Raw genomic sequence first — 27,534 nt, forward strand, 5'->3', positions numbered from 1 at the left:
AAAGCAGAAAAAAAGCATTTAATTCTTCATTGTTAACAACCAAGATGATAAACCAAGTAGATATTACTCAACTTGAAACTCAAAAAGTCAAAGCTCTACCCTGTGTACTTGTGACTTCATTGCATATAGATAGACCTAAATTTCAGTTTCCCTTTATCCAAAACCACAAACATGGAACGAATCCAATATGTTATTTCCATTATTGCCTGAGCCCTGAGCATTTATTGCTTAAGCCCGTAAAAAGGTTTCCGTCATCTTCTGATCAGTTGGAAATGTCAGGGTATGTTCCTTCTCATGCTGATTGGCTGGTTGGAAATCAGAAAATCCACCGGAAAAGGTAGGGATGAAATTGCCTTTTCCAGTCATCACGGATAAATCCAGTGCAAAGACTGACCACCGGCACTTTAATTTTCTACTAATTGTGGAATGCACCATGTTGTATTTTGTTTATGACATACCCACCCCAAAAACACACATTTCAATGCGAAATGCGCCAGAAGTGGAGAGAGTTTTGTGTCCTCGAACAAACATTTTTCAGCAACATCGATTCCAACATTATGAATGTCTACCTCAGGCAATTCAGTAGATAATACAAGTAAATAAACCAAACAGGCAAACATACATGTACATGTACTCCTGGACCAACAATAATCATGCTTGGAAAACTTCAGAAATCCCGTGAAATATGACGCTGTCACCACGGCTGCTCAACGGCTTTGAAGAAATATTGTGAAGTGCCAAAACAAATCAGTCTAACTGGGACTACATGTACAGGTGGTCGTGGTCTGTTTACCGAGAAGTCTCTACGGGCACTGCCATGCCTCCTTTCAAAATCAAACTGATTGATGGTTTTCAATAATTGTGTGCATTTCAGAGGATAGCTTAAAGCAACTAAAGCTGAGTACAGAATATGAAACAATATGTTTTACTTTCCCACATACTAGAATAAAGCAAACTGATCACAACCAATCATATTTCCATCTTCTGTAATATATCATAATTGTGTTTCATAATACAGGGACTGAGTGTATTGTTTCATTTTGCCAAACTGCTAGGTGTTCACAGAACATCTTTTTATTGGTACTATATGTATATCTTTTTCTGCAATCTGAGAGTTTTGTAGATCTATAGATTGCAAGTGTGGATTTCGATTACACTGATATAGAAAAAGTCACATTTCCTGTCTTGCAATTACCTTGTGGTTGATTGTACCTGAGATTAGTGTTTGCCATTTTTGCCCTTGAGTTTGGAAATGACACTTGTTTAAAAACAAGTGGGATTCCTATTATAGATACAAGCAAGCATAAGATCTATATCATTGTACAATGTCAAGTAAATGTACATCATGTGACTTGTCGCCTTTGGTAGAAATATCGTGACCATTCAGCAGTTAAATCTTGTGATAAGAACCTTTTGGGAGTGGCCAGAAAGTGTTAGAGTCAGCCAAAGTGAGTGAACTCGAGCAAGAGATACATGCATATGCAGTGTATCTTTCATATTGAAACTCCTTTGAATAATGACTGTGGTGGAAAATATTAAACTTAATATGTAGATAGTGTCAAGTAGATTTTCATTGCAATATCATAAACAGCACCTTAGCAATGAATTTTGTTAAGTGATATACAAATTATGTAATATTTAGTATTGACAAAAATTGTGTCAAGTAGATTTTCTTTGCAATATCTGAAACAGCCCCTTAGCAATTAATTTTGTTAAGTGATATACAAAATGTAATATTTAGTAACAAAAATTGTGTAACTTAATTTTGACTTTCAATTCTTTTATCCCACAATTGTAGTAATATTGAAAGAGATTGAGCTGGAAAAAAGAAAATTAGTCAAATCATTCATAGCTTTAACTGCAACTTGACTCTTATTTTGCGATCATTGCTCGCAATAACTGGAGGATATTGATGTCTGTAACAATATCAAACCCTATGTTCAAATGAGCCACTGGTAAATGCTGCTCGGTAACTAACACTTTATATTTCATTTCAGGAGGAATTGAGACTACCAGGTGCGCTGAAGCGAGCACGATAAATAATTCTACTAACTCATTGTGAACTCCTCACTTGTCATAACCACAGCAATCATATTGGCGGTGTCCCCACTTAATATGATTGAGATTGAAAAAAGGGGGTTATGATATCGAGCGCTCGTGAATAACGTACAACAAACAAGGCAATAAATATGGCGAAATGTGAGCCCAGCTGCAAATCCATTTCCCCGGGGGTGTATTGCACAGGCATTACGCCGCAATCAGGCGTGCCCGTTATGCTAGCGGTAAGTCCACCATAATTTACACAGAGTGGCTCTTATTTCTTAGGAAGTATTATCGACGACAGGAGGGGATATTCTGCCCATTTGATATTTGCATGATTGCCCTTTTAGAGGCGGGAGGTTTGGCGGGATTTGCGACAAAGCAGGTTTTGACAAGTTGACAGGTCAGAGTGCGGCATGACAGGTGACGTTGGTGGAAAATTCAAAAAGTTGACTTTTACATTATTGGTGGGAACAGAGGCAGAAAAATGGGCCAAGATGATAGCCTGGAATCCATCCTATTCCAGCTCAAGCTAGCTCTTGTGTGATTACAAAATCTTTCCGCAGAATACGTCGATGAAGATTAAACATCCAGGTAATAAGATACACCAAAAAAGCAGTTACTCAAACAACTGTTCCAAAATCATATCCAGTTGTTTGAGTAACTGCTTTTTTGGCGTTTCCGCAGAATAGTCTGGCAGCCGTGTCTATTCAAATGTTTGGCCTTAACAATCATGTACATATGCATGTGTATGTCATAGAGATTTAGCCAACACTAGTATTTGTTTTACAGGTCTTTTGTTACAATAACATCTATCAAATGTCCATTATCACGATTGTATGTCTCTTACATGTATGTTTCTACCATGTACCTGCATCTAAGCTTCATTTAATTATTTATCAATTATTTCAGGGTTCAAACATTTCTTAGAACCATTACAAAAGGAATAAAACTTTTGAACACTTCAGTCTGTTACTCCCATTACCATACTGTCATACAGGACTATGCCACTGACTCAGAGCTTATCAAAGCTCTCATATATATCAGCCAAATATCTAAATGTCAAACAACTATCTATCAACAGATGCCAGACTCTTCAGCAGGAAACCAATCAGAGGATCAGACTAGGGCATTTCTTAGAACCATGATTTTAAAAGGGATGAAACTTCTGAATGCCCTTTACAATGCTGTTATAATTACAGAGGACTGTATTTCAGGCAAATATCTAAATGTCAAACGACTGTCAATTAACGTGTACAGATGCCAGACTCTTTGATCTGTGGGGAAGCAATCAGATCTAGAGGAGCAGACGAGAGCTAGAAGAAGATGGCTTCCAGGCTTCCAAGAAGAGCTCTGCAAAACATCTACAGTCAAACCTGCCCAAGGCGACCACCCGGCGGACCGGGCAAAAATGGTCGCGATGGACAGGTGGTCGCCATGAAGAGGATTCCACTCACATGTTTCCAGGTCGAGGTTTTCAAATACAGTACGTAAATGGATGGAAATTATGTGAATTTAGACAGCATGACCCCCACCAGGTTCAATTCTCATTGACAGAAAGATCCTACAAAAATTTTATTTTCCGTTATCGTTGTAATAATTGTATACCGCTAACGGTTACATCGTGTACAAATTTTCGTCATAATTTTGACTACAAAACAATGGTTGCCTTGATAATCTCGCAGCGCCCTCCCGCATTCACACGTTACACACACGCACATCATCGAAGTTTTAAGGCCTAAGACAAATCCCGAGATAACACCTGCTGGCCCCAGCCTTTTTTGGGGCGCCGACCGCTGGATAAAAGGGTCAAAAAAGTTTTCGATCTGACAACTAAAGATGAAAACGGAACGGTGTGATTTCGTCGCACCACCAAGCTCTGTGCGACCGCATGGAAAGGTAAGTCAGTGCAGCAGAACGCACAGCGTCCAATAAAGGTTTGTGAGATTCATGGAAAGAAAAAGAAAAAAAGAATATCAATTTTCATCAATAACTAGAGTATTCACAAATGTTCATACACAAAAGCATCGTGTTTCAGAAAGGTCAGCGGTACGTCAAATCCGCGCCAAATCCAAGATGGCGTCGGGACCAAGGAACAACATTTCTCGCCGGATGTTTTGCCCGCCGCGAAGTCATTTTTCGGTGGAATTTAGTAAGACACAGTGACGTTTTTGTTGAAAATTCAAAAATAGATAGTAATTTCTGTGAAATCTGACTTTTTGACGCCATGCACTACGTATTCGTTTTGAAAATTGAGTTTAAACCGAACGGAGTTCGCGGTAAACTATAAGATTACGATAGGCACAACAACATCACAAACATTTGTCTTTTTACAATTTTTATAGGGGGAACGTTTTATCAAAACACTTCATGGAGGAATCTATGCTATAACATTGCTATTCCATATATTTTTGTCCTTATTTTTGTCCATCAAAGTCTTGAAAAAATTTCCGTGAAATCCGACAGAAAAATGATCCGATGTCACCACACACTTGAAAATTAGGCGGCCGCCATGGGCAGGAACTGTGCTCTGTGCGGTCCCAATTCGTGGCGGTCGCGGTCGCGTTGGACAGGTGGTCGCCTTGGGCAGGCAGCTTAATGCTTGTGCCTATGGGGAAAATTTTCGGGACCGAGAAAAAGCGGTCGCCATGGCCAGGTGGTCGCGTTGAAAAGGTGGTCGCCTAGGCAGGTTTGACTGTATACTGATGAGCAGATGCTTCAGGCAACATGTAAATTTACCCCCCCCCCCAATGATGTTGATCTAAGATAAAACAATATTTTGTAAGACTAAAATGAGCGGGACTTAGCTCATCTTTTATTACATTTTGTACATACACGTGTCCTAACTTCTAGAACTGACTGCAGATACAAGTTAGACTTGAGATGGGTGAGAGTTGATTTTTATCATACATGCAGCATTCATCACTCTCAGAACCGACTCCTGATACAGGGTACAAAGAGGGCCACAGGGAATCACTCTATATTCAAGATAATCTTGTAATGTTTGCCTAATGTACAGCAGGGTTTGCGCTAATGCATATAGTATGAAGGTACAACAAACTATGTATGTACTACAAAGTAAGGACGGAAAATGGACTGCCATGCCGGGTAATAGGTTACATAATGCATGTTCTTAAATCAGTGTGTCACTGTCTGTTAGGACTAAGTCCTTTGCATTCTCTGCAGTTTTAGCTACCATACGTGTATATGATTCTACATGCAAGACGTACACAATTTATGATCTTAGGACTTACCTGCAGGGTAATTGTTCAATAACAAGTCTTTATATGAGCAAAAATGGCAGCTTTAAGATCCCTTGGCACCAGAGAGCCATTTTCTTATCTTGATAATTGCTAGTCTGTGTTTCAAAATACAGCGTTCGAAATACCCGTCTGCAATCTGCAAAATGCATAAAGATTTTCAAGATTGCAGAAGAAAAATTAAACAATCTGCAATTTTGCAGAAAAAAAAAAAGACTGGGGATTCAATGGCTCTCAATTCAGGAGATTATAATTTATACAGACTTACTAGTAAGCAAACTAGCGGCGCTGTAGATATAAACTGAAACCCACACCGCCGCGCAAGATGGCGGCGTTTCGGTGCGTTCCGACTGCCTGGTGGTGCTACCTGAGGTCAGTTTTTTCGGGAGGTTTCGACCCTTTCCGTGATAACTTCGGAGACGAATCATGTGAGAAAATGTCAAATTCGTGCATTTCCGTCAAGCCTCGCTAATCTCCGCGGTCACGATCTCGAGGTCGGCAAAAGTCGGGAAAACAATTCCCGGATGTTTCTAATATGTCGCAAGCATGCGATTTCTTCGAAGCCTGAACTCGGGGCATGGGCGCGATGACAGAAGGAACAAAACGGTGGCTGCTACATTAGTCCGTGGTCCTCTAAGCCCAGATGGCAGCGATAAAGTTGAGAACTACTCAGATAGATCTAGAGCACCGCCTTGCGTGGAGAAGGCGGGACATTTCCTCCTGTGCCGAGACAGTGGGGAGGGGGGCGCCCACGTGAAAAACAATAACATCCCCGGGCCGTCTTGAGGGCCGATTGTTCGAACTCGGAGTCCGATGTTTAAAACCGATAGCAATTTTTCAAATTTAAAAAAATAAAATTACGCAAAGGGCAAGGTTTGCGTGAGGTTTCTTTATTTTGAATTTTTCATTATTTTCTCAATTTTTTCAAATCTTGTAATTTTTTCCGTGGGCCGTGGCTGTGATTTTTGTTACCACGGGTCGTGCGATCTAACATTACGCATCAGAGCACGTATTCCTTGCAGGGATATAATGTTCTTTTCCCCCTTTTCAGGCAGGTTGTTGAATTTTTCTACTTTTAATACACATACTTAAATTATAAACAAATATTTGATTTGATTAATATTGAATAGACACGCTTTTGCTGTTTCAATTTTCGCTATTCATTTGAATATTTTTCACGCACATGTATGTTATTCCTGTTTCAAATTTTGCTGGTAAAAATTAAAGATAGAGTGAGAATAAAGAATAACAGCAATGTTGCAAAGCTAGATATGATGTAAATATAAGTATATATAGGCATTATCAAGTTGAGAAGGTGTCTTGTGTATTTGCAGAAAATATTTTCAAATTGCAGAAAAAAATTTTGACATTCTGCAATATTGCAGAACACTGAAAAAAGTATTTCTACCACTGAAATACCAATACTCCTCAATGGTGTTTTAAAGACTTATCATTTTTGTGTACTTTTCAATCCTAAATTGTGATCATTACAGCATCTACAGTTATATGTGCTGCCACAAATAACATTATTTTCATACATCTCTTTGAAAATTGTACATGATTAACTGTATAAGTATACTGTTAAAGGTACTACCAAAAATCCACATATACTAGAGTCTTCCATATCAAGACCAAACTGTAAGTGATGACTAATATTAATACATGTAATATCTAGGAATTTATAAATATTTCTCAGTTACATGTACAGTCACTATTTCTATCCAATAATATGTATTAAAACATAATGTGACTTCATGTGATCACCAGTACAGTTACTGTTATTTGGGATGAAGGCATAAATGTTGAAAACATGTCATCATAAAACCACTTATCCACAAGCAACATATAACAACATTTGAAACAAATTATCCTTCTCTTTCCACACATCCATCCCCAGCTACAAGCAGCTGTTGAATAATGTAACACACGCCGCATCATTCATCACTGCGAAGATGAACCAACTCCCCGCAGGAAGTGGATGAAAGCAGAACTTTGAAGTCACGAGGATTTGAATTGGAGCGTGACAAAAGCACAGCGGTAATGTCCGCCGTGCTGAAATGACCTCATTTCGGAGATATCACATTGCCTTCCCTCCTGACGATCTCTAAAGCTTATTGCTTGGCCTCTTTTTACATATGAAAGAGCCTTCATTTCCGTGGTAATCTTCAAACCCCTTAGTAACAAGGTCTCGTGCCTCACGTGTAGGGTACAGGTGCTACAGTTTCTGATTAAGTACCATTCTGGAGAAAGGAGGGTTTTCCAGTGGGTCTGATAATAGGCATGTTAAACATGTAACTTAGAGATTTGTAGAAATTTGGTAATTTTTTTTCTTTTCCATAAATGCACTTAAATTTCTTTTATCATTCACCTATACCAAGCATTTGAAGCACAAAAATAATGAATATATTCAAAATAGAAAATTCTAATAATTATGATATCACATAGATACCTGAGGGATTCACAATGTAGATAAAGTTGTCACCAGTCCGCATCACAATGTCGCAGGGCAGGACAGAAGAACACAACACGGCAGCAGCACAGCACAGGACAGCACCGGGGGAAAGGGAAAATTTGATACAGTTATAGTAAGTTTAAAAGACTACAATAACCATAATAAATTCATGGAAAATAAGTCTCATGTATAAAGTCCAGTACATATGCTGGCTTTAAGAAAACAGTGAAACACTTTTCAAATGTTAAAGTAAATGCTCAACAGGAAAAGATAAAATCTTACGGTTAGTAAATCTATTGTATGCAAATCCAATATATGTAAATCACTAAATGTACATGTATTACTAAAAACCCGGTATCCACAATTTCAAGTTCAACAGAACCATCACAAGTTAGGAAAACTTAATACAGTAACTGTAACAGTTTACATTAATTTGTAGTTTCCTGATGAGATACAAACAATGCTGCATTATGCACTTACAGTCTGCTCTACATTGCCAATCTTTTTTTTGTGTGTGCGATTGCTAAAAAAAATAAAACACTTGTCACTGACTTCCAAGTTCAACTTTCTTTTCCCTTAACTTTCCAAGGTTGCAAATCATGGGGATGATCAATAACAGGAGTCACCTTCAAAGTCAAGTCCAACTCCTCCAAACATCAATTTATCAGCACGGTAGCGAGATTAAAAGAAGCTCCTTTTGATTGAAGCCCACAAGATCACAACCCCAATAGTGCTAATGGCAAGAAGCGAGGGGATTTCAAGTCGCTGCAGCCAAACTTAGATTTGGAGTTGATAAGATTGGAGACTGCCAAGCAACAAACTTTGCACCCATGGGAAAACTCTCTATCATTAAAAGTTGGAAATTACAAAGAACACAACAATTTATCACACTGTACTTTATACTTTTTAAAAGGACAATGAAATCATTACTGGCAGTGGCAGCGAACAGTTAATATTTGACAATATAGCTATTAGCATCAAGATAGAGGCATATCCCCTGACACCAAATAAATGATATAGCAACTATCTCCACCTTCATTTACTCAACACTGGATTGAACTTGAAAACACTGCAACAATCTAACACATTGTAGTTCATACTTTCTAACCAAACTACAATCAAATCACCATGCACATACTGTCCACAGTTAATTTTTGACATTTTTTGACAAAACAGCTGTAAGTAAAAGATGCTGGGATATCCCAAGACATCAAATAAATGATATAGCAAGTATCTCCACCAGTCCTTGTAGAGTATCTTCATTTACTCAACACTAGTCCTGATTGAATTCGAAAAACACTGCAACAATACTTTCTAACCAGACTAAAATGAAACTAGAGAGGCAACATTTGCGGGCAAATACAACATATTTCACCCATCATCGCCTTCCCCATGCAAAATGTGATCAATCACACACATAATGAACCATTCCATAGACACATCAACCGAAAAAAATGGATTACCAGTCCAAAATTCAATTTTTGAAAATGCAAGATGCAAGGATGGCCTTTTTTGATAATCAAAATGCACATTTGTGGCTTCGCTACCATGATACTTAAACCAAATGACCAGAAATTTGGTATGAAAATGCCTCTGATAGATACTCACAGGTCTTTCTTTGCAATTCAGAAAAATCAAGTCCCTAGCTTTCTATTCGAGAGAAAACTGGTGATGGCTGGTTAGATAGCACATGCCATGACGGTATGTAGATCAGACCGGTTCTCTCTCCACACACACATACACATTCACTCACAATCTTACCATTTTTGTACTTAAGAGCAAAAATGCAAACATAACACTTTGAATCTTGACAGTTTTACTTAAGCACAAAATTGAAACTTAACACTTGTCTTCTCCCATTCTCTTATTATTTCCTCTATGTAGATACGAATACTGCGAGTTGAATCATTTCCATGTCAAACCTTTACCCACAAAATTATATTACATGAAGATTACATTGCAGAAAATCTACATTCATGTCAAAATATACATGTTTTCGGAATTGGCTGCAATCTATTAGTAATATATCCTTTTCTGGCTGGCAGGGTCTGCCTGCTTCTTCCACAGGCAGTTTCTCATGGATACCGAACAGTCAATGCAAAATATTTCAGAAACATATTCAAGGAGCGCCTTTAAGGCGATTTTCTGTCAAGCGGCAAACAATAAGAATCTTTAAGAAACTTGAAACATATTCAAAAATAAAAGCAGACTTTCATATGGAGAATCAGTATACAATGTAAGTAGCCAGCTGATACTATCTACCATTAACAACATTGTATAGCCTGGAACCTTGCTGCAGTTTGTACTAGATTAGAACAAGTAGCCAGCAGTATTTTGCCTTACATTGTACCTGTTACAATTGTTGTGCAATAAACTTTAACTTGACTTGGACCATGATCTGCTTCTCTTCTCTGGTGGGGTCTGGAGGATAGAAACAGAAGAGTGAGATTTAGCATTTCAATACAGAGCTGAAACACTGATAAAAAAAACTATAGGCAGATATGAAATCTGTTCATGTGTCCAAATAAACATGCATGATTCCAGAATTACTTACAATCTCGTGTGGATGGCTGGGGCCAGATTTGTCTACTTCCTCCAAATGTGGTTTATCGCGGACCAGGTTCTGCTTCTCTACAGGAGGTCCCATCTAGAGAACACAAACAGGAGCGCAAGATTTAGCATCACAATGCAGAGTAGAAACATTCATCAACAATATATTTTGACCATACTTAAAGTATGGGCAAAATATAATTAAGAAATTACATTCAATTGCAAACTGTACATATTGTCTGTTGTCAGAAGAAAACATTACTTAACATTTAGTTGTGTTGGAGCAAGGAGGTTTTATAAAACCTCCTTGGTTGGAGATAATCTTCTCTTCGATGTCCATGCCAGACCTGTCTCTACATCTACATGTACGTGTAGTGACAGAAGACAACAGGCCCTACCTGTTGTGTGCCACGAGCATAATCTTTCAACTGCCCCTTATCATCTGAAAAGAAACAGGGACACTTCATTCATTCTTGTATACATTACTGGACATCTCTCAAAATGCTTTTCAATGGGAAAATGATACGAAATATGACAATGACAGAAATATGAAAACACATATATTGTAAGGAAAATAAAGCCAAATGACCTGAGATTTGTTATAACACTCTAAAAACACAATCAATGCGAAAATGATACGAAATATGACAATGACAGAAATATGAAAACACACATATTGTAAGGAAAATAAAGCCAAATGACCTGAGATTTGTTATAACACTCTAAAAACACAATCAATGCAAATGACAAATTGGCAGTAACAATAAAGTATTGACACGAATGGTTCTTAATCTACAAGGCTTCCAATCATGGAACATCCACCAAGCTCCCCCTTAAGCAGGTCTTCCCAATGTTCCCATCCCCCACTGAATGTGCCTGGTGGGAAGGTGGGAAGCTGTCACAAATATGCCATTCACAGGCTTCCACTCACCAGGCTCCCCCTTGCCAGGTCATTTTGGCAAGAGCCAGAGCGGGACCCTTAGTCGTTCCCCATCCCCCTTGCCACCACCAAATGTGCCGGGTGGCAAGGGCCGGGATGCTGGCACAAATATCATTCACTGGCTCCCAGTTATGGAGCACTCACCAGGCTCCCCCTTGCCAGGTCATTTTGGCAAGAGCCAGAGCGGGACCCTTAGTCGTTCCCCATCCCCCTTGCCACCACTAAATGTGCCGGGTGGCAAGGGCCGGGATGCTGGCACAAATATATCATTCACTGGCTCCCAGTTATGGAGCACTCACCAGGCTCCCCCTTGCCAGGTCATTTTGGCAAGAGCCAGAGCGGGACCCTTAGTCGTTCCCCATCCCCCTTGCCACCACTAAATGTGCCGGGTGGCAAGGGCTGGGACGCTGGCACAAATATGTCATTCACAGGCTTCCAGTCATGGAGCATCCATCTAATCTCCAAGCAGATCTACACGGTGCCAAAAATCGTATATGCTAGCCAGAGAAGCTACAGTCAGCCAGACGGTGCGGACTGGAGCTTCTCTGGCTAGCATATATGATTTTTGGCACCGTGTAGATCTGCTTGGAGATTACATCCACCAGATCCCCCGTTGCCAGGCTATTTTGGCCAGAACCAGACCAGGACCCTTTGTCCTTACCCATTCCCTTTGCTACCACCAAATGTGCTTAGGGGCAAAGGTCAGACGCCGGCGCAAATATATCATTCACAGGCTCCCTGTCATGGAACACTCACTGGGCTCACCCTTGTCATCCAGATTGAGAAGGCTGGAGCTGGTACAATACAAGTACAATCTTATTCCTTTGACTCTTGAGTACTAATGTATATGATCACAACACAACGTACAGTACACAGCATCATGGTAGCTGTAGAATGTCTGTATCACACCATGATTGACAACAGTTTCAAGTGGTGAAATGTACACATGGTCAATGAGAGTTCCTTTTACAGTTGTAGCAGCCTCTATCAACTGTTTGAAGCCATTTTTCATCAAGAATGATAGGATTGATTTGTTTCCACTTGAAATCAAATTCTCATTGAAGTCACCAACAATCACTGTGTTATTTCTTTCTACTGCAGACAAGTGCTCCAACAGTTTCTCCAAACCGGATATGAATAGTTTTTTTGGGACTTTTGGTGGTCTATAAACTGCTACAATGAGATGTTTCATGGGCATGCAGTCAGCAGAAACTTGAACCACCTCACATTCTAGGCCGATGTCATTTGGAATGGGAATTTCAGAACACCTGTATATGTCACGGACATATACTGCCACGCCTCCACGAGGGGAATCAATTGTCCTATTAGAACCGTCCTCACAAACATACTCACTTGACCTGTCTTTGCGAAACATGTTAAAACTCTCCAACTGCACCTGAGACGACTGCACATTTTCTGACAGCCATGTTTCAGTCAGGCATATGATATCAGCTGTAACCAAACAAGTTGACTTCAGACTTTTTAAGTGACTTACAAGTCCTTCAGTATTGTGATGGACAATGTTCAACCTCAACACCTCATTTACAGCTCTGTCCCAAACATTTGTAAATGGGTTGGATAGATATTCGAAGTGCATCATCTTATTGACTGCCTTCTGCACAGCCTCATCACAGTAGATGGACTCCTGCTTATAGTCTGTGATGTGAAGACCGCCTATGGAACATACCCTACTCAATGCAACATACGCCATACCTGATGCAAACATTTTTTTCATCGAGACAACCACTTCAGGAACAGTCATGCCCTGTACTTTGTGTACTGTACAGGCCCAAGCTAGCTTGAGAGGAATTTGGTAACGTTTGGCTTTACTCAACCTCTTCAAGTTGTCCTCAATCTGATGTATAGGCACTGAATTTTCAGGTAGACTGCTTGGAACTGCACTTTTTTGTCTTTCAAGCGCGCCTGCATTCGGATGATCAAACTGCACAAAGACAGTCCCAACTTCATTTGCATCATTCTGACCACCTGTTACACCAGTCACTGTTCCAAACGCACCATTCACTAGACCATCCTCAACATTGACATTTCTACAAAGCATGACCCTAGCACCAACCCCAACTTTGACCACATCAAGGAGGTCCTGTTTTTCTCCTTTTACTTGAGGTCGTCTTGACATTGAACCTGTGGTGAGATCTTTCACAAAATCAGAGGCTTCAAAGCATCTTATATCTGAACACCTGAGATTCAACATCTTGTCATTATGGTCTGCGGCAGCATCATTTCTGGAAAAGATGTGAAGTGCATCCTTAGGATAATCATCCGATGCGAAGTCTACAGCTAAAACCCTTGATGCTAAAAGTTTGTCATCTTCATCTGAAAGTTTGTCTTCTTTTCTCTTCACCCTCATTCTATTCAAAAGCTTTGCAAAGGAAGCGTCATCCTTCTGCCTCATGATTTCCTCAAGTTCAATAACTTCAAAGATTCGACTCCACAAGTCACCAATTTCTTCTTCCTTGTAGAGACTTCCTCCACTGACTGGAGGTATCTGATACATGTCACCCACTGCCAAGATGCTTACATTTCCAAAGTCTGCATTTGGCCTTCCTTGTGTCAGCTGACGCAACCTACCGTGGATAAAGGACAGTAGCTTTTTGTCGACCATTGATACTTCATCTACAATCACAATTTTCAGGCTTTCAAACTGTGCACGCAAAGTGTTAAGGGTACTTTCAGCAAGGGGTTGATACTTGCTGGTCATAACATTCAGATGGAACGCATGGTGGACAGTGCTTCCACCAATATTGAATGCGGCAGTTCCGGTGGGTGCTGTAAGAAGGACAGAGACATTATCAGGGTTTTCTTGTATCTGTTGTAGTAACCTGGTAGCCTCATAATATATGCATTTGATAAGATGGCTCTTTCCAGTCCCCGCACCACCCGTTACAAAAATATGGAAGGGATCTGGTCGTTTTCCCTGTGCAATGTCCATACACCACTTACGTACAAAATAGAAGACCTTCTGTTGTATTGGGTTGAGCGACTGCATCATGGGGATCGCATCTTTCGAGGAGACTTTCGCCTGGCAGCCTTCTAGGGTAAAGCTTCCTTCTTTGGATTTGTCAGTTGTTGCTAGGTCAGGGATGTCATCCTCTGTGCCTTCATTACCCTCATTCGCTTCATTTTCTTCTCTCATATTTTGACACTCAAGTCTTTCTTGCTCCAGTTCGGGGAAGATCTGGGCCCATACATCTTCTACATAAGTACCGTTTTCTACATCTTTGCATGCCTGCTCAATTTCTTCAACATTTTGCTCAAATTTGCGCCTATTCCCATTCACAATGACATTGACCCTATCCTCCGAGACTGACAAGGGAGCAAACCCATCAGAGTAGAATTCTTCATACTTTGCAAATGGTGGTGGTTTCAACTGCGTGTCAATGTAGTGTGGCAAGTACAACTTGAGCAATGTCAAGTAGAATCGCTCTGGCTCTTTCATTCTACTAAATTTGGCATAACGGATGATTGCAGGCTTAGATCTTGTACGTTTTTGTACAACCCCCAAATTATCCCTTAGCACATGCTTTGCTACTCCTCTAGAAGATTGCTCGACATTACTTTGTTTGCCTGAACGAGAAACGACACGATACTCAGAGACAAACTCTGCAGCACACATTGATCGGAAGGGTTCTTCTGGTGGTCTTGCCTTGTATCGATCCATAATGCTTGGCATCCAGATGCTTGCTTCATCACAGTTTCCCTCATTCTGAAGCTTTTGAATTTCCGCCAAAGGTTTTGACAAGCGAGTAGCTTGCTCATCTGTTGGTATGAAAGTGACTGCTCTGGAACAATCCTTCAACTTCAGGCTACAGACTCGATACACTGCCTCCTGGGCACTCACTTCCCTATGGTGAAGGTAGGCACTGCCAACTTTTCTCATTTCTCTCAGTACATCCTCATTGCCTTCCCTTGCCTCTTTCTGGGCCTGTTTGAGTAGCTTTCCCATTTCTCTTTCTGCTTTGCTGATATATGATACAATGTACCTGACACAACTGTATGCATCGAGAACAAACTGGATGTCCATGTTACCATTCCAAGCCCGGAGTAGATGCGGATTGTAATTGTTCACCCATATGTCCTTTGGCTCACGTCTGAGCACTACCTGCTTCCTGGTTGCCATCAAGTTGAAAGCGTCACAGAACTGTGCTGTGGTGAGATTTGCCTCCTTCAAGATGTCATCAGTGGAGCACTTTTCTGGCTCTGTGGTCTTGTCCAACACGTCCCAGAACTTTTTGAGGACGACCTCAGCTTCCTTCTTTCTTCCTTTGAAAGCTGCCATTTCTTGATCGGTTAGATCCTGCAGTTTCACGGGGTCGCACATAAATGTCTGCTTCACTGGAGGTTTTGGAAATGCGAACCTACAGACCTTGCCACCTTTCTTGCAAGATGATGTGTGACCTTTTCGGTGCATTTGAACCTGACTAACTATGTCAAACAACTCTTTATCTGTCTCTGAGTCCGGAAGCTGACTGCACACATACCTGTCCACAAAGGAGCAGACCTCCTCGTCAGAATTTACGTTCAATTTTGGCGCATCTTTCACCCAAAACAAACAGTGGATATGTGGACTTCCGCGCTGTTGAAACTCTGTCCGCGTAAAGGTGTCTACGACTTCTCCAATTGGTTGCGATGGAGATTCAATGAGATGTTTAAAAAGCAGCTTGACTCTACAATCAAACATGCGAGCAGCAGTGACAGGATTACTTCTCAAAATGTTGCAACGCTCTTCCCACGACAACTCACTTACTGGTACGGTACCATGGTCTTGTCGAATCGCCTCTAAGACTTCTGGCCAGCGCAAATCTGCGGCAGAAAATGTTGCGAACCAGGTTGGAATTCCGAGCTGTCTTATCATCGCGAACAGTTCATTTAGCGCCCTGTCCCAAAACTGCGGGGTGCCCCTGACTGGCTGCAGGAAGCGATAGCCTTGATCTGACTTAAGAATGTCACGTAAATCCTCTTTGTTTGACAACATGCTAGAAGATATTCTACGGCCATCACTTGTTGTAGGTGAACCTTTTCGCATAGATATGGAAATATTTGATTGTATGAAGTGCAGCTCTGTTACAAATTGTGCATAGAATATGTAGCTAGCGTCTCTCGCAAACCGTGTATCTGCACCCATAAGGCGTGCCTTGAAGTACTTACTAGGTGTAATACGCACATCACGATTATCATTAAAAGAAAACTTCCCAGTGGGAAATTGAACAGGGAACGACATTGCCTCTCCTCCAACCTCCTGGAATACAAAAATTGGCTTGTTTCCCTCTCCTGGAGCCACAGACAGGACGCATTCATCGTAGTGGTCAAGAAATTCCTGCCCTATGTCTACTGGTTGAAGGCAAGTGTCATGGGGCAGACCCCGCAAGCGGCTGTCGAGCTCTTCTTCCTCGTTCAGACCTGCTTCTTCCATTGCTTCATCCACATTCACCTGTTGAAGAATGTTGTCCATTTCATCATCTTCCATAGCATCTCCAGGTGGTCCTTCCATGCCATCCCCTTCAACACTGACAGACGCGAGGTGGTCTGGGGTGATACAAACTTCTGAGTCGTCCTCCTCTCCATGTTCAGCATCAGATGGTTCAAGAAGCCCTTGTTCTTCGTTCCAAGACAAAGCCCAGTCTGCGTCAATAGATGTACCAGTGTAATGTTCATGATTCTCCACAAGATACCTAAGAGCAACATCGACCCTCTTTGGACTGATTTGTCTATACATGTGATGGCCACTATACTGTAGCTTCTTCTTTAGTTTTACTTTGATTAACAGAGCTTCAGTAGGCATTCTGGGAAGGATTGCATGTGTTTGACTTACATCTGCTGGGACGCACACTACATTGCCGACAACACCTTTCTGGCCCCCTTTTGGGAGAGCGGCAATTTTCATAAATGGTATTCGCTTAGCTACGAGTTGTGACTCAAGAATGTTGAGACTTTTCAGCTCAGCGGGTATTTCTGGGAGTTTCATTTTATTACTTTGGGCCTGGTATGGAACTGCTTTCTTTGTCTTCAAATGCACGTCACAACAGTGACATATCCACTCTTTCCCCCTGGATGAATTTGCTGTGTGACACACATGTGGGCTGCAGTCTACATTGCATTGATGTACATACGTACCTGTAAGACAGTGGTGAACAGCCTGAACATACTTTGATTTGTTACAGATTACAACTTGTTCATGAAACAAAAGCCTATGACATACTGTACAAACAAATTCTGGTCCCTTTTTGCATTCCACTCGAAACTTTTCAATTGCCTTCTCTACATCTGGTAAATTCTTGTTTCTGTTTCTGTTAATCTGCACATTTCTTTTTTTTAAATCTCTATGATTTTGATCTGTATGATATCTATCCGTTTCATAGTCTCGCTTATCCTGGGCATGGTCTTCATCAGTGTGGTACCGCCCCTTCTTTCTATCCCGTTGGGCCTGGGCATACTTCTCATCCTGCTGGTATCGTTTCCTTTCTCGGTCCCGTCTGGCCTTTTTCTGGTCCTCATTAGCGTTGTTATTTACTTGTGTTGACTTTCTCTTGTTGCTGGCAACTTCTAAAGCCGCTGCAGCTTCTTCTCTGTGGCACCGTGACATACTCCTTGTCTGTCTTCTGCTGAAGACTGTTGCGTCCTCATCATCGTTATCATTCTGTAACATCTTTCTCGTGCTGCTGGCAACTTGTGAGGCCGCTGCAGCTTCTTCTCTGTGGCACCCTGTGATACTGTGTCTTCTGCTGAAAACTGTTGTGACAACATCAAAATGATTCCTGTCTTTATTGTGCAAGTATAAAGCATTACTAGTTTGTAATGTACTGTCACACCACGGATACTTACTCCATTCCCACGTATAGCCATACTCACTGTACACAAAGATGTTTCTTCCCAGCAGTAAAGACATCGCATTTACTTCTACCTGTGTGGCCCATGTACGAAGATCTGCTGGATGAGGGTTCAGCTCAGTTCGACCATCACGAGACAGGTACTGGTCCATGGTTTGTCCATTTGGCTCGAACACAAACCAAGGTCTGTAAACATCTTCAGACAATGTTGCCATATATTCAATCGTACGCTGCCTTAATATAGCGTGATACTTTTCTGTGCCACAAATATGGTAGCTTATCGCCCTATAAAAACAATTCCCGTCCCCATCCATTTTAATGGGATTGATCGGTGGTTTGGAATCCAAAGGGACATCCGTTTCTTCAATATTGAGATATCCTTCAACAGGAAGGTTCAACTGACCTGCAAGTTGCAATTGATCATTTGCTGTGAAGGGCTTGAACCTGAAATCTCCAACCTTCGACTCCCCAGTAACCTCTAATTCCTGCTCCTCCCCCTCCTCCCCTCTTACCTCTAATTCCTGCCTACCAGCTGGGTCCTCCAATCTTACCTCTAATGGCTGCTCATCAACTGGCTCCTCACCTCTTACCTCCAATACCTGCTCCTTGGCCAGATCCTCTCCTCTTACCTCCAATTCCTGGTCATCAGCCGGTTTCTCTCCTCTTATGTGTAACTCCTGCTTGTCAACCCGATCCTTGATTTGCTGCTTTGCCTTCCACTCATTCAACCCCTTCAGTACTTTCTTACTCTTGCGTCTTGGCATTTCTGCTAAAAAAATGAAAGTACCAGAATGTACATTCTGAAGCAGTATAGAAATGTACATGCTAAAAGTTTAGAACCTCTTCGAAAATTATCTAGTCTCCAACTAAGCTCCTAGCATACTAAACATCACAAAGCACATGTAACCACAACAATGACGCATTTTAGAATATTTTCATGTTCATTCCGTGTCCTTGAAAATGTGGTGGCTTGTGTGGCAGTTTGTCAAACAAGCCCCCCTCCCCCTCCCACAAAAATCTGAGGAACACAGGAAGACGTCACCATCAAAACAAAATATATGTCCTGGAGTTTATAACCATCATGAAACAGAAATGATACAGAAACCCCTATTTTAAGCTAGTCGTTTCTAACGTAAGACCGATTTCATAGCTACTAAAGTCCTGCATGTAAAGAAATAAGATGTCTGCTATAACTACGATACGTAATCAACATGATGAAGGGCCAAGCAAATTCTTACCTGATAAAAATAGTCGGCTATCTTACGAAGTACATGTATATGTTACTGAACCGTTGGTTCTTGAGTTTCTAGAGGGGAGCGTAGTTGGCTGAAGACTCTACTCTTAGTGTTCTCTACTCCACTCTAGACTACTTTTCATTTAATATACAAGTCCGACAAACAGAAAAGATGAGTGGTCCATGGAAATTTCCAACTTTGAACACAACAAAACGTAACAGACGAAATGTGACCGCGAAAAGAAATAAATTTTATTTATTTATTTTTTTATTGATTTATCTATTAATGAAATGTTAGGTAACCAATATTTACTAAAAATGTTAAAAGGTCCAGGGTGACACCCAAAAGTGTCATTTCTAACGGAAATCGGGGACTTATTGCAAAAACACTACGACGCTGGCATAGCACTTGGCTGCGGTCCCAGACCGCGAATTTTCAAATGTGTTGAATATTTTTTTATAAAGCGAGAGCCGACAGAAACTATTTGGCGTTATCAATTAAAATAAACATGTCTATACGTACGATAACAATGTAGGGAAGGAATTCTGGATAGCAGGCACTTCTTACCTGGTAGTACTTTCCGATATCTGACGAGAAAAAAAATGTTGGTCTTGGCGCGGAATGTCGTCTGCTAAGAGTCTGCTAGCGTGCTAGTGATGAAAACAACAAAACGTAAAACGTATATACGAAACGTGACTACGAAAAGAAATAAAATTTATTGATTTATTTGCTCATTAAATCACAGATAAGCATAACTTACTAAAAATGTAAAGAACTGCAGAGTGACGGTCGTTTCTAACTTAGCACGGGGATTTTATTGCGAAAACACTACGACGCTGCGTATAGCACTTGCCTGCGGTCGCTAATTATGGAAAATTCCAGACCGCGCATGTTCAAATGTGTTTACTAAGCGATAGCCGACACAAACTATTTGGCGTTGTCAATTAACACAAATATCTCTATACGTACGATAATAATGTAGGGAAGGAATTCAGGATAAGCACTTCATAATACCTGGTAGTACTGTACTTTCTGCTATCTGACGAGAAAAAAATGCTGGTCTTGACGCGGAGTGTCGTCTGCTAGCGTGCTGCTGGTGGAAAATTCCGCAGAAGCTTTCCAACGAACCGACATGCAGCGGGGGGATGTGTATGCAAGTTCGATACTAAAAAGTCTTGAACCCGGAGTATAGCCTTTTTATTTGCATTTCATGATATTATATAGTATATGCACTTTATTAAATTCGTTTAGGCCTACATTCCTAAATACCTTGTTCTTATGCTATATGAAGAATATACTCAATCCCCCCACAATATCTGAATGGTCGCGTCCACATGCCGCGCGCCTATTGGTTCTCTCCGCAGGACCACGTGGTTACCTTACCTTACCACGTGGTTACCACGTGGTTATAGAAGTCAATATAAAGTAGCAAAACATCGCCCAGAAATACCAAAATAAATCATTTTGAAGTGGTGTATACAAAAATATGAACAAGGTTCTTTGAGTATATATGTTCAAGCTATCCACATACTGAATTTCGGATTATATGTTTTTGACACTAGAGCACAGAAGCCCCCCAAACACAGTTTTGGCCAGAAATTGGCACAAAAACCTCAATAAAATTTTTTTAAAGCCAGTTATCGAAACAAATGAAAAATCGTTAGTGGGTATTTGCCTCCTCTACCCTTATGCCAAATTTCAGGTGACTTAGTCCAAAAATGACAGAAATGAATCAATTTGAAAATTTGACAGGAGAAGAAACATGAGAGAAAACAATATATTCCACCATACTAGGGTATGGTGAAATATAATCACCACATACATTTGTACTGTACACAGTTAATTTCAGACAACAGATCAGGCATTAGAACTAGAAGATGCTGGAATACCCCAGACACTACAGATGGATGATACAGCAAAACTTCTTCTTGTACTTCATTTACCCGACACCTGATTGCTTCAACTCCCACAGTACAGAGAAGGAAATAAAAACTTCACAAACTTGCCAAGAGCCCATCAGTCAAGACACAGAATGAGCAAGCTATCTGATGAAGTTCAAACTCTCTGGTGGAAGAAAAAATATTGTGATTTCTGACTTTTTATAGATATAACTCTGTGTACTGTTAACCAAACAATAGTTCTTCTGGACAGTTAAAGCTTCCTTGTTTAGGGCAAGAGACGGTCGGAAGTTGGAATCCCAACCGGTTATGTTTATTTAACTGTTGACACACTGCTGGAAACGGTTGCTGTCCTTAGTGCTGAAAGGTTATGAAATGTGGTTTTCTGTTCATTGTAGCATCAAGGGTCAGCTAGGGGCATTCTCTTGTAATCTAAATCTAAATGTGTGGTACATAGTATATGTCTGTCTTGTTATCAACAAACTGCTCGAATAGTAAAAATAGCTTAAAAGGTAAAGATAGTCCCATTGCCTTTTTGAGGCTGTAGGGGCAGTGGGTTGTTATCAACTGTGTCTAGAGCGCGGTATTGGGAAGCGGAACCCAACCCTCTCCTTCCACTACATTTTACCACCGGGTCCTGGGCAAAACATCCAAAGCATTATGCCAACACGACGACACATAACTCTGTGTGAACCAAAAACTGGTTCTTCTGAATAGTCAAATCTTCCTTGTTGGGCAAAAAAAGCTTGGGAGTTGGAATCCCAACCATGTAGGTTCATCTTACTTGTGGCACACTGTCGGAAATGGTTGCTGTCCTTAGTGCTGAAAGGTTATGAACTGTGATTCTCTGTTCATTGTAGCATCAAAGGTCTGCTAAGGAAGCCCAAATCTCTCCTTCTACTGCCTTTAACCTCTGGGTTGTGGGCAAAACATCCTAAGCATTATGCCAACATGACGCCACATAACTCTGTGTGAACCAAAAACCGGTTCTTCTGAATAGTTAAATCTTCCTTGTTGGGCAAGAAAAGCTTAGGAGTTGGAATCCCAACCATGTACGTTCATCTAACTGGTGGCACACTATCGGAAATGGTTGCTTTCCTGAGTGCTGAAAGGTTATGAACTGTGATTCTCTGTTCACTGTAGCATCAAAGGTCTGCTAAGGAAGCCCAAATCTCTCCTTCCACTGCCTTTTACCTACGGGGTCTGGGCCAAACATCCTAACTGTTACACCAACACGATGCCACATAACTCTGGTAAACCAAAAAATGGTTCTTCAAGATTAGTTAAATCTTCCTTGTTGGCAAGAACAGGTTGGGAGTTGGAATTCCAACCAATTATGTTCATATAACTGGTGGCATATTTTTGGAAACGGTTGCTGTCCTCAGTGCTGAAAGGTTATGAACTGTGGTCCACTGTTCATTGTGAAAAAGGGTTAGCTAGAGAAGTTCTCCTGCACACTAAACCTGCATGTGTGGTACATAGCAGCTGTCTGTCTTGTTATCAACAAAGGGCCCTAATTGTATTGATAGCTTAAAAGGTAAAGGTAGTCCCGTAGCATTTTTGAGCCCGAAGGGGCAGTGGGTTGTTATTCAATTTGTCTAGGGCACGGTTTTGGAAAGCAGAGCCCAACCCTCTCCTTTTACTGCCCTTTACCTTTTGTGTTCTGGGCCAAACATTCTTTTTAAGCATTACGCCAACAAGACGCCACATAACTCTATGTGAACCGAAAAGTGGTTCTTCTAGATAGTTAAATCTTCCTTGTTTAGGGCAAGAAAAGTTAATATGTTCATTTAACTGGCGGCACACTGTTGGAAACAGTTGCTGTCCTTAGTGCTGAAAGGTTGTGAACTGTGGTCCTCTGTTCATTGTAGCATCAAAGGTCTGCTAAGGAAGCCCAAATCTCTCCTTCCACTGCCTTTTACCTCCGGGTTCTGGGCCAAACATCCTAACCATGACACCAACACGACGCCACATAATTCTGGTAAACCAAAAAAATGGTTCTTCTGGATAGTTAAATCTTCCTTGTTGTCAAGAAAAAGTTGGGAGTTGGAATTCCAACCGATTATGTTCATCTAACTGGCGGCACACTGTTGGAAACGGTTGCTGTCCTTAGTGCTGAAAGGTTATGAACTGTGGTCCTCTGTTCATTGTTGCATCAAGGGCCAGCTAGAGAAGGTCTACTCTAATCCTGCATGTGATGTACATAGCCGCTGTCTGTCTTGTTATCAACAAAGAAAGCTTACCAAGAGCAAAAGTGAGTTCATGATACTTTCATTTTTCCAGTCTAATGATCCAAAAGGATTTAATTCACTTCTACTGTTATTAACCTTCTTCCTGCTGAAGTAGCCATTTAGCACAAAATTTGTATTGGTTATGGGGTTAGGCAGCAGGGAGAAGGTTAAAGCCCGGATTAGGCCGTTGACCTTACAAGTCTCTAGCTGAAGATAGGATGCCTACATGAAAATGTATATCGCACCATCTAATTCCACTACAGTCACGACAAATCCCTCTGTGCAATCAGCCAGGATTAATTTCCAATCTGCCGTTTTCTCACCGCTGTTTTCAAACCGCCCTCAGCATAGTTTACACTGAATCCAATTTCCTTTCCCTTGCCTTCAGACATGACCTTGTCTATTCATACATGTAGTACTAAAATCTAATCTCTTTCAAACTTATTGAATGACTTTAGACCATAATTCAATATACAAAATAGTGTCCTACCATAAAACATAGGAGACAGACATTGTAAAAATTGGATTTGGCTGATATATACTATCTCAACGAAGTAAGAAAAGGAAGCATGTAAATTTGTATGCATATCAAATAACAAGATTGATTGAATGTGTAACATCTAATCAAATTAACAAAGGATTTGTGTGTTATACTGCATGTATTTCCTTTCCTGTGGATGAAGTATAGTACATACTTGTAATATTTATTTTGTGACATCTTTGTGTCTACTGTAACAGTTACTGTAAATGCGTGGGTTTTATTTTGCGCTAATGAAAAAATGGTGTTTTTAAGTTCGCGGCAGCGCTAGTCACATACTGCTAACAGTATTGGACAGAAATGTTCATGGTGGTTTTATGTTCACTGTGAAACGGTCACCGTGAAAACCGCGAACATAAAACCACCGCGAACATTTCTGCATTTACAGTATATGTAGCAAGCATTACTATCACAAGATAAATGAATAACCTTAGAAACAGCGAGTACATCCAACTCTAACAAGGACAAACTAAATAAGAATTCCTCCAGTTTTCTAAAGATTTATAGACTCTGAGTACAGAAACATTTAGAATGCAGGCAGCAGCAAATAACTGTAGTCCTGGGGGAACTTTTCCTTGCCTTCCAACTGACAGAAACCCACACAAGTTAATCCCAGCAATAACTTCTAATCAGTTAACTGGCAAGACAAACAGCCCGAGTCTACACACACCGGGTGGTGCAACATTGATCATCAAGCCAAATCAAAGTCTTCTAAATGCATGTGAGGGCACACTGGATCTGAGAGCACATTTCAACCACAGAGTGGGCAATCGGAAACGTCCACCAGACCTACATACAGTAGTCATTAGAGAAAAAAGTCCTGTAGCTTTAGGCCATTTGTTCAATCAATACTGTATCTATATCTACAAGATTTTCCTCTAAGTCTAACTTGAGTCAGAGAATTGCTATGTAAAGCACACAGTGAGCACCAGATCTAGAGACATTAACCTACTATACACAAGACATTAGTAACCTGGGTGAAATCCACAGGCAGTCACCAGAGAAAATAAGTCCTGTATGCCATTTGTTCAATGAACACTTAAAGATTTTGCTCTAAATTGTCAGTCTATAAATGCTACAGTGTGATCGCCAGGGACATTAACCTACTGTGCACATGCCACCTGAGTGAAATCCAATGCACCCTGCAGTAAAAAAAAGGCCATTTAGCTATGGACATTGGGAATGAAGCCAATCATGCCCCACTAGTAGCCGACCAATTACCTCGGAGGTGCAGCGAAAGTAGGCAATTCTCCTTAACGAATTCCAGAAGGACAGGGGGTCTGTCCGCAGTGAAACTTTCCATAAAAGGGCTTGTATTATAGAGACAGGAAACATTTTTCAGTGGCAAAATTAAAGGGATGTGTCAACATCAAGTTCGCTCATATGATCGATGACGCAAGAAAAATGCATCCTAGGAGTCTCCCCCTTTTCTCTTGGCTTCTCTTTGCAGTCAGACACATTCATCATATGAACATTAATTACTGTATATTACTCATTGTATCATTAGTTCCTGTCATGATATTGTCAGTACAAACAAAGAATCACTAGAAATTATCCCAATTGGTTTCCTTCGATTTAACCGTACTGGGAGTATTTCAGCTGCAGAGCTAGTCAGAGTTACAAGTTCAGAAATTACATGAAATTACTTGTTTTGGTACATGTAAAACCTGTAAGATATGATGTCTCCATGCCAGGGTATCCAAGAATAAACACAGAGGTCTAACAATTTAGTCTAAGTCCCACTATGATCAAACTGTGATGTTACAGATGTTAACCGGTAAGTAGCAGTAAAAAATTACAATTAATTTTCTTAATGTTCTTGGTGGGAAATGTGAATTTCTTGGCACCTTGGCACACTAAATCAGAGTGTATATCCTTGTCAGTTTTAGGACACACTTTAGACAAATGGATAAGCCATTAGCTGAGAGGCCCGGTGGGCGTCACTCCACCGTCAAGTAAGGAAAGTCGTGTGGAGTGGCTTTTCAAAGGGCACAACACCCTGGGGCATGTCAGAGGACCAAACCCTCCATGGACCTCTTGGTTCTGAGAGCAACGCTCTAACCGGTATGCCACACGCCGCTGAGGCAAGAAGTAGTGATCTCCAGAAAGGCCAAGGTTTTCGTGCAGATGGAGAGAGCACATGTACAGCACTAAAAGTAAATTTATACATCAAGTAGCTATAAAGGATTTTAAACAAGGCAATCAACCAAGAACCTTTTACCCTGATGTAGTGGGGACTTATCTCTCCATTACTGCGGACGTACCTCTGCACTAACCTTAACCTTTTACGTTCACTGCTGTGCAGGCTGGCCTTATCTTCAGCTGAACACCAACTTTGCAACACATACCGTACATGTATATAGTCTACATCAGATACTAGAGACCTTGCTTTTAGATGCAGAGACCTTCAAGTCCAAGTATTTGAATGGAGACAATTTGCAACTCAAACCGAGATAGAAACATTTGAATCTCGGTTTTGTCAAATCTTCACAGTTGAGATCTTCAGGGCTTAAGTTGACTTGACACACAAGAAAAGACTAATCCTAATGTATGACCTTGTCTCTTGAAGCAAAGACGTTTAGTTTAGCTCTTAGCTTGGATGTTTGAGATACTGCAACTCAGTCAAACGGAAGCCATAAATATTCAGTGCAGACACTACTGTGTGGAGATCTTCACAGCTTTCAAAGATTACAAAAAGGAAAGAAGATGTTGCAACTAATGAATAAGAAGAGTTTAAAAAAAATATTGGTTAAAGGTAAATTTCGGTAAAAATATATTCACTGCCTTATTAGTGTCTTTGGCAAACAAAAAAGAGGTCTTAGAGAAAGAAAGGTCCAATGACCTTTATTCTGGAGGTTGTAACTCACAAGAAGATAGTGTAAAAAACGTTAAAATATTGGTAAAATAAAATTCTGTACAAAGTTTATATTCACAAAAGAAAATTCAAATGACCTTGTCTCTTGTAACAACGACCTCTAGCCCTTACACGGGAGATATTGCAGCTCATATGAGAACATAAATATTGGTACGGGCAATTTCAGCACAGCCTCTCTACTCTGAGGATCTGGGTCATCATCGGAAAAACCAATAGTGGAACTATCAGCCATGGTCAGGAAGATAATATCCGACTGGGCTGAAAAGAAAATTACGCTGCTTTGCCAACTGTAAATTGCTGATTGGTCAACTCTGAAAATCAGCCGGGGGCTGTGGTGTGATGGTGTGTGGAGACTTTACCTGCTATCTGTCTAGGACCGATGAGGAAATGATACTAGAAAGAAATCAATTATATAAATTTGATAAAATCGTATAATATAATATCACTAGAAACTCTTCCCATTGGATGCTAAAATTATCAAAATCAGCAGGTGGGAAACATTCAGTCTGAAGATTATGATTAATATGAATTCCTCATCATAAACAGTGAAAACACATTCTCAAGATTTTTTTTGGTGTGGTTTTGTAATTAAGTCCCTAATACCATTATATATATTTGCAATAAGAATGCCTCTCCTATCAGTGATAATTCTTAAACACTAGGATTCACT

General features: G+C 40.6%; 2 protein-coding genes across 13 annotated transcripts in view; both read right to left on the reverse strand.

The window, feature by feature from the left end:
* The window catches only part of LOC136439660 (rab11 family-interacting protein 4-like), a 111,343-nt gene that overhangs the window by 60,257 nt on the left and 23,552 nt on the right, over window positions 1–27,534 (reverse strand). The window lies entirely within an intron of this gene.
* LOC136439789 (uncharacterized) lies at window positions 9,552–20,591 on the reverse strand. 8 transcript variants are annotated; one of them, XR_010756572.1, is made up of 6 exons: window positions 20,337–20,532; window positions 19,890–19,972; window positions 18,678–18,856; window positions 10,701–10,744; window positions 10,307–10,399; window positions 9,552–10,173 (listed from the first exon to the last, which is right to left on the reverse strand). XR_010756572.1 is itself a non-coding variant. In XM_066435369.1 (6 exons), the coding sequence occupies exons 3-6, from the start codon at window positions 18,849–18,851 to the stop codon at window positions 10,129–10,131; spliced, it is 363 nt and encodes a 120-aa protein (XP_066291466.1). In that variant the 5' UTR covers window positions 18,852–18,856; window positions 19,890–19,972; window positions 20,337–20,475; the 3' UTR covers window positions 9,552–10,128. The 8 variants fall into 8 exon arrangements, 1 of the variants encoding a protein (XP_066291466.1); XR_010756573.1 differs by having other exon boundaries at window positions 18,717–18,856; window positions 20,337–20,526; XM_066435369.1 differs by having other exon boundaries at window positions 18,671–18,856; window positions 20,337–20,475.

The sequence above is a fragment of the Branchiostoma lanceolatum genome, chromosome 8, assembly GCF_035083965.1.
Source record: "Branchiostoma lanceolatum isolate klBraLanc5 chromosome 8, klBraLanc5.hap2, whole genome shotgun sequence".
Taxonomy (NCBI): domain Eukaryota; kingdom Metazoa; phylum Chordata; class Leptocardii; order Amphioxiformes; family Branchiostomatidae; genus Branchiostoma; species Branchiostoma lanceolatum.

What these genes read in the sequence shown, in the direction of transcription:
- LOC136439789 (XM_066435369.1), bottom strand. Translation starts at nt 18,851, where the DNA reads ATGCCAAGACGCAAGAGTAAGAAAGTACTGAAGGGGTTGAATGAGTGG. An exon ending in GCAGGTATTGGAGGTAAGAG is followed by an intron (nt 10,745 to 18,670) that starts GTGAGGAGCCAG and finishes GTTTCTTTTCAG; the next exon opens with ATGATAAGGGGCAGTTGAAA. An exon ending in ATGCTCGTGGCACACAACAG is followed by an intron (nt 10,400 to 10,700) that starts GTAGGGCCTGTT and finishes TGTGTTCTCTAG; the next exon opens with ATGGGACCTCCTGTAGAGAA.